The sequence below is a fragment of the Coptis chinensis genome, chromosome 4 (genome assembly GCF_015680905.1).
Source record: "Coptis chinensis isolate HL-2020 chromosome 4, ASM1568090v1, whole genome shotgun sequence".
NCBI lineage: Eukaryota > Viridiplantae > Streptophyta > Magnoliopsida > Ranunculales > Ranunculaceae > Coptis > Coptis chinensis.
The window spans coordinates 23,610,643-23,619,093 of record NC_141459.1 but is presented as its reverse complement, the minus strand read 5'-3'; the positions used below and the strand labels follow the sequence as shown (position 1 = coordinate 23,619,093).

The window sequence follows — 8,451 nt, the reverse complement described above, 5'->3', positions numbered from 1 at the left end:
TGACGCGTCAACACTTTTTAGCTAAAATCGGCTGTGACGCGTCAACACTTTTTAGCGATAGAAATGGTCAAATAAATGTTACGTACCAGCGTAAAATTTCTAAATTTCGTATTTCGATTTTGCACGACACAAGTTGTCCTGTCCAGACAAAAAGTTTTTTGTAAACGGCAAAAGTTGTCCCGTCCATCATTTCTCTCCATTTCTGTGGTGCCAAACCATTTTCGTTCCCATCATTTTCCTCCATTTTCTATGTTATATATCAAATCAATCAATAGTCAATCATCCATATATTTTTCATTTCTTCATCTCCTCTCATCACCATAAACTTTTTATATTTTGTTATAGGTTCTAGTAGTCATAATAGAAATTGCTGCGAAAGAGTAAGTGAACTGATTTTCGACGACGATGATGAAACTGCTGCAATTGTTCAAATGCAAAGTCATACAATTGCAATGACGTCAATAATTTTGGCTATCAACACTTTATCTGTACCAAGATAGGGTGGATCTGTTAATGGTAAAGAATATACTAACCGCAATCGTGTTGGCGCATGAGCGGTTGGTGGTTGATTATTTTGCTGCTATACCCAATTATAAAGCAGGTAAGTTTTGTATGAGAAGACCACTTTTTTCAACGTATATTGGAAGTTGTAACTAATTATGATCCAGATCTTAAGCCTTCTTGTGATGCTCTTGGTTTGCCTAGGATTTCGGGTTTCGTGAAAATGACAGCTGCAATACAGATGATTGCTTATGGTTGTCCAACTAATTCAATGGATCACTGGATAAAACTTAGTGAGAGTATGGCTCGTGAATCACTTCATCATTTCTGCAATGCGGTTGTCAACTATTTTGAAGAACAGTATCTGAGAAGCACAATGGAAGAAGATGTAACACGCTTTCTTGCAATAGGTGAAGAACGCGGTTGGCCAGGTATGTTGGATAGTTTAGACTGTATACATTGGGTATAGAAAAATTGTCCAACTACATGGCATGGAACTCATTTGAGCCATGCTAGAAAAACTACTGTGATTTTAGAAGCAGTTATAGACCAGGAGCTATGGTTTTGGCACGCATACTTTGGAATGGCTGGATCATGTAATGATCTTAACGTGTTAGATAATTCTTATTTATTTGATAATTTACTCAAAAGCCACTCTAGCTTGTGTTTATCAAGTTAATAACAAACCTTACAACATGGGCTACTACCTTGTTGATGGAATATATCGATTATGGGCTACACTGATTCAAACAATCTCTTCTCCAACTTCTCCCATGGATATTAACTTTGGAAAAGAACAAGAAGCAGCTCGTAAAGATGTGGAACGCGATTTTGGTGTTTTACAGGCTAGATTTGCAATTGTTAGCAGGCCTGCTCGTCAGTGGGACAGAGGAGCTCTATCTCGTATAATGAAGACATGTATTATACTTCACAATATGATTGTTGAGAATGAGCATAATGTACAACTTCCAAAGTGGAAACCACCTTTAGATGGACGATTGCGGCATAAAGTTGAGATGCAGAGTAATGACCATCTGCTTGTGCAAAACATGGTAGCCAGGACATTAAGTATTCGTTGTGGAGCTACTAATCAACAATTGAAGAATGATCTGGTTAAACATCATTGGGCACGTTATGGTGCATGCCAGAACCAAAGGAACAACTAATAAGTTTGTTTAAATTTGATTTGTCTTAGTTAAATTTTCTGTTAACTGTGTTTCTTAAGTGTGTTTTATGTATTTTCTGTTAAATGTACTTTCATCAAGTTTGTTTTGTTTAAATAAGATTGTGATTTGTTGAATAAGATTTCCCCATACTTGAAATTAAAAATGTTACAACATACTTGAAATTAAAAAACGTTATAACTAAAAATTATCATCTTCATATTTTTCATTTTCATCCCTCAGAAATGGATTAGGAGAGCGTGCTCGCCTACCACGAGATTGACTAACACCTCGAGACTAACTAATACTGTTTGTTGATCCAAAAGAAGAAAAAGACCCAAACTGTTGAGAAAGATGGGTTTGAATGTATGGACTAGGAGGGGTTGAAATGTATGAAGTACAAGAAGTTAGACAATGAGGAATAGAAGGGGCAGCAGGAATACATTGTTCTTGTTCAACCCACTTACGATAGATAGCTGCTTGCTTAGCTTCCCAAAATGTCAGTTGAATACCGCTAAACTTGCTTAGATCAAGCATCATGATATCTTGTTCTTTTTGTGCTTCAAGCCTCAATATTTCGTCTTCTTTTTCTTTTTTCATTGAGAGAACATTTATCGTTTTAGCTCTATTTGTTCTTGCAGATATTTTGCAGTTGTAATTTGATTGTCTCTTACCTCATCCAAAGTTTGTGTCATTTGGTGCACAACTTCATCAGTATATCTTTTCTTAAACTTCCTTCTCTTTGGCCGTTTTTCCAATCCGGGCACTTCCCTCGACGGTTGACTTTCTTCATCTAACGAAATATTGATTATTCCAATATTGTTAGTGGTTGATCCACCACTAATGCCACTACTAACATCACTACTATAAGTGATTCTCTGTTTTTTTGAACTACTATCACTTCTAGCTTGATAGAAGTGATTCTATTTTGGACTTAAAATTAAAATCCAATAACAATGCTTAAATTTAAATGGTTCATTTTGAGCAATTAAAAGAATAGTATGAGCTCGTGATATTGTATCATTCACATTTTTTTTTGGTAAGCCTGTTTTAAATGATATCAGTAACTCTTTTATGCTTGCGGGGTTCGAGCCCCAGACCTCTGGTATCATTATCCAAAAGGTTTTACCGACTTTACTAGTCGGCACTTGCAAAAAAAATAAAAGTGTGGGCAAGCCTAGTTTTAAAGAGATCAGTAACTCAATTGTGTGTAGCAGGGTTCGAACCCCAGACCTCTGGTATCTATATTAGTACCACTAGCATTCATTCTCAATTGTTGATCATAATAACCTTAAAATAAACTTATTGCATGTTGGATTATGTGAAAACGAGCTTGAACCGATCCACCAGTTCGTGGTTGCCCTACATGACTAAGTTGGCTCATACGCTTGTTCATTTTATCAGCAATTTTCTCAAAAAAAAAAAAAAAATGGCTATTTTGGCTCGTTTCAACAACTGCATCTTCTGAAATAAAAATCCAACTATGACGACATAAAATTTCATCTTCTACGGCTGTGAAATTTTTTGAAAGACCTTGAACATAAGTATGTTGGCTATTTTCTTGGTTTTGGTTTTCACTATTTCTACCACCTCTGCTTCCTCTACGTCTAAACCTTTGTGAAGACATTTTGTAATTTTAGTGAAGAATAAAAGAAAAAAGAAGAAAGATGAGTGAATTGGTGAAAAATTAGTTAAGCAAGTAGCGGCTCATTTCTATTTTTCTTAGAAATTTAGTTTGGAATTTGACAATTGTTAGAATACAAATCATGTTTTAGGCGGCATGTTTTGAGTCGGAATTGCCAAAATCATTTCCATCTGTGACATTAGAAATGGGATGTGACATTAGAAATGGGATTTGGCAATGCGTTGATGATGCTATAAACCATCCCATGGATGGAGTAACATAGGTGAAATATAATATCCATCCAGTAGATGCTTGAGGGAAACACTCGTAAGCTACCTCGTCTCAACTAATATTTAATATCATTTGCTATGACCTGTGCACCATCTTTTATTCCTGCCAATCCTCTTCTTGAGAATCCAGCACAGTATAGCCCATTTGATCCTTTCTAGTGGTCTAGGATTTTATTTTTGGGCATCCCTTCCTTATTAAGGAGGGAATCATAGTCCTGTACATGTATACACACAAAAATTAATAGGATCTAAATTTAGTATATCCCTACCAAACGATTGAACAAAAATTAGAATCAAAGTATTACCTTTGAGCCAGTAATTAGCAGTGCTTCGGTAACCAGTGGCAAAGATAATATCATCAAATTTCTGTGGTCTCGCCATTTGCAAACACCACGCAGTCCTTATTTATGCTGGATACGGCAGGACGTACCTGATAATTATCATATTATTCCAAATTAAAAATCTGTCTACCCACTAAAACACTATTTTGAGATGAAATTATTACTTGTCCTTCTGGAAGGAAAAGTTTTACAACTCTATGAATGATTACCTTAATTTCTCCGTTTGCAATCTAATCCGTAGTCGCTCCTTGCTTAGAACATGAAACTGCATTATATAATACAAACACATATTTACATGATTAAAACCTGTAATATTGAACATTACACATTCACGAAAATTAGTTCATAAGCAATCAAAAGTATCGCTTAATTAGTACTCCTACGGGATTAATAACATAGACATAAGTCACACAGTGTCTAAGAAAACTCATTCTTCTGATTATGGACATGTTCCTGCAAGTCTTTCAAATGTTTATATGACACTAACAAAATTAGTGATTTGAATCAACTTATATTAGTTAATGTCTTATCCAATTTAGCTGAAAATGTAAACATAATTAATTTTGATAAAATTCTAATTACCCATTAAATGTAAATGATTTAACCATATTAATTTTTATATCCTATTCTATTATCCCATAAGTCTAACTGGGTGTTTGGATCCTATTTATTTATTTCCAATAAATATTTATTAGTGAAAAAATATTTTTTGAAAAAATAAACACGTTTGGACTGTTTTATGATAAACTAGTGTTTGAAAAAAATATTTTTTTTAAAAAAATAAACACGAAAAAATAAACTACCCTTCTTTGTTATATAGATATAGATAGGAAAAAACTTGTTTTTCAAGTTTTGTTTTGTTTTTTGTTTTTTGTTTTTTTTGTTTGTTTGTTTTTTTTTTTTTTGTTTGTTTGTTTTTTTTGGGGGCAAATTAACTACCCAGGTGTTAAGACCAAATGCCACTATATTTCTCGAAATATTGCGAATATGTTGATTTTAATAAAAATAGTTTTTAAAAAAATCTCAACCAAACATGTTTATTTTTAGAATAAATATTTTTTTTTTCAAAAAAACGTACTTTTAAGAAAAAACATTTTTTAAAAATAAGATCCAAACGAACACTCATCGTCACACCCCGAATTTCATGAATTCGAAAAACAATATTTGTTCCCGACTCTTGATTTTTTGAGGTGTGGCCTTGCTCTCAACTTCCAAAAACTCATAAACAGCGGTTTAAATACGCGGATAATTAAAAACCAATAAAAATTTCAAATTAACAAAAGTCCTCTTCATTACAAAAATTTACAAATAAGATTAGGTTACAAATCTCTTTTCAATAACTCTTTATTTAAATTTACAAATGAAAATACAAATAATCTTGCCTCAACTGAAAATCTATATCACCTCAAGAGAAAACAAAACATATCCTGAAATACAACGCTAACGCAAACCACAAGCAGCAACCAACCTTCTTCAACATGAAACCTGTCAAGACTTATCAACTATGTTCATTTAATGAACACACCCGATAAGCAAACATGCAAATCGGTCAAGATTATAAACAATCTTTGGTGTGAGTAGCTCTCAAATACAATATATACTTATACATATACATACACCATCCATAAGGGCAGTTAGTTCTTCCAATCGAGGCTTTTAACTTCCAACAACTAATAATTTACATTCTTAACTACAATAAGTATAAGGCGGTAGTTCCTCCAATCGAGGCCTTTAACTTCCCACTAACCACACAACAAACCATACGCATAATAAAAAGGCATTTAGTTCCTCCACGAGGCGCCTTAGGTTCTAAGTAAACTAATAACTAGCCAAACATATTATATACTTATCGCATTTCATGCTCAATTACAGAGTGGGTCGTCTCTGCCCAAGTAATTAGTTTGACCCACCTTTTTGCAAAACCATATGCAATCATCTATCTAAAGATACATCATTAACCAACACATTACCATAATTATATTAATTAAGGCTTTCTTTGCATGTCTCTAAAATCACGTCGTATCTATGTCTTACCTAGTTTCCCTGGCTACCATAATCGCTTCCCAACGCCAAACATATACATCCACATGTCTCTCCTTACATAATGAACCACAACGTGCATAACTACCCTGAGCGGGATGCCGCACACCAGGTAACCCTCACACGAAAGCCATTATGTAAGTACTGCCATTATACGGCATAAAATATCACGCATCTCGTTCTAATTTTGCGAACGGAATAATCAAGCTACTATTCGGCTACGCCAGAAGGGCCATTCAGATTCACTGAAACGCCAGAATGGCCAATCACATTACTTACGCCCGAAGGGCCATTCAGATTCACTGAAACACCAGAAGGGCCAATCATATCACATACGCCCATCACAAGGGCCAAATCACATGACTTGTGGTAGCTAGGTTCTAGGATTTTCATTACGTAATTTATTCAAGTGTTATACCTTTATATCTCAGAATCATTTCACTATATCACGTGCATGCCAATTAATTATTGCACTAAGCTACACTATTTAGAAATATCTCAATACATCTCATAACATCTTTCATTATTTCACGTGCCAATATATTATTGCACTAAGCCACAATCCCGTGGAAAAATATTCACCAATACTATACTACTTCATAGTAGCATCTCACATATATAATAATGGAGCGTTTATATAAATTTCTCAAAGATATTGCATTTAATCGATATCCTATCATATGATATCCTTTAACAGAACAACAATTTCAACATACACCTTAACGTCACAATAGCTCCAAACATACCGCATAACATTTTTATATCGTTTTAGGAATATTATATCTCCTAAAATTTCACTCTTGTCACAGGTCAAAAATACAAACTATCCACATCACATCTGTCTTAGATAATGACAACCAAGTTTATACAAGCTTCCATAACATTCTATCATTTGATTTGTCCATATAATTTTGACAATATTTTATTACTACATTTGTCAATATTCTTAAATATGTGAAAAATCTCGAAAAAGTCAACATTCCCCAGTCAACAGTCAACTGTCAATGGTCAACGATCAATATCAAAGTCAACCTGTCATTTCCATGTTCAACAAGTTCAGGGTCATAGCCATGGTTCATGGCTAAGGTCAAAGGTGCATGGCTCATGGGCTCATGACTAAGGAAGTGGTTCGGACCCAACTAGCCGAGCCCAAACCCCAAACCGTAGAACCCAAAAGTCTAAATATGGAAAGACCTATTTGGATCTCTATTAAGTCCTATGGACTGGCCCCAAACAATATTAGAAATTGGCCCCAAACACTTAAACTAACTGGCCCAACAACTTAAACTAATGTGGACCGACCCAAACAAAACAATCTAATGTTGGCCCAAACAACTAAAACAAAACCGGGCCCAAACAACTAAAACTAAAGTCCAAAATTGAAACCGCCCCCGAGGCCCAAATTATCATCTTCCTCTCGACTCCAAAGCCCACCAAATCGGCCACCACCAGTTCCGATCGCCACCACTCCCAACATACTCGAAAATGAAGAGGTTAAAAACCCCTACCACTTTAATAAACGCGAAATCCTCAATTCTTGAATTCAACATCTTCAACCAAAACTAGATCTGAGACAAATTCCCGCCGCCATTAAAGCTTCTTCAAGCTTCAACCAAAGCACCCATTTGCAGCCCTCACACACACTATACTAGCTACCCCATCACCAACAACCCAATCAAGCCGACCAATTTAAAAATCAAAACGACAAGATATCAAACAGCATCAGACAGGCGACACCATTAACGTCTCCCTCAAAGCTTCGACAGCACCCTTTCTCCACCACCAAATCATCCCCAATCATCAATCAATCCCATAACAAAATACAACCGTTTAACATCACAAAAAACATAGTTTAAACAAATATGAACAGGACGATTTCGTTCCTTTGGCTGGGTGACACCATTGACGCCCCTTCAGAGCTTGAACAGCTCCCTAACAATGTACCACCACAACCCAACATCCATCCATAAACCCCGACATCAGCCAACCATCAAGACTGTATACCAGTTCAACCCATTTACTGGCCAATACTTTCTTTGGGCTTTAGCCGCCATTAATGGGCCCAAACAAGGTTCGACAGTTCAATAATAACCAAAACAATATACTAATAATTAACCAATTTAATAAATAACGAGACATGACGAAGAAGAATGAACAGTAAAACTGTTACTGTATACCGGTGAAGTAGAAAACTAACTACTCACCTGTATTAAAACTCGACGAATCCCTTACCGTCCGAATTGTCGCGCTCCAACTCTCTAGCAATCCAGTTTCTATCTCTGCCTCCATTTTTATTTTATTTTATTATCTAAGAACCCTATTCTCCAGAACAATATGAATATATACTTGGGTTTGAAACCTAAGCCCAACACAGACTCGGGCCCAGAAACCAGGCCTATATATCCCAAATCCAATCCAATCAAATTTTAAATAAATAAATAAATAAATAAATAAATAGAAAAATATGTATTTTAAATACGGGCGTTACACTC

At 35.3% G+C, this 8,451-nt stretch overlaps 1 protein-coding gene across 1 annotated transcript; it reads left to right on the top strand.

The window, feature by feature from the left end:
• Positions 1-513: 513 nt before the first annotated feature.
• Positions 514-1,667, top strand: LOC147502750 (uncharacterized). The gene is made up of 3 exons (XM_086604606.1): positions 514-601; positions 669-932; positions 1,153-1,667. Exons 1-3 carry the CDS (start codon positions 514-516, stop codon positions 1,665-1,667), a joined length of 867 nt encoding a protein of 288 aa, XP_086460732.1.
• Positions 1,668-8,451: the final 6,784 nt, after the last annotated feature.

Coding starts and splice junctions, on each gene's coding strand:
- LOC147502750 (XM_086604606.1), top strand. CDS start 514: ATGGTAAAGAATATACTAACCGCAATCGTGTTGGCGCATGAGCGGTTG. Junction 602..668: donor TATACCCAATTATAAAGCAG/GTAAGTTTTGTA, acceptor ATTATGATCCAG/ATCTTAAGCCTTCTTGTGAT. Junction 933..1,152: donor TGAAGAACGCGGTTGGCCAG/GTATGTTGGATA, acceptor TTTACTCAAAAG/CCACTCTAGCTTGTGTTTAT.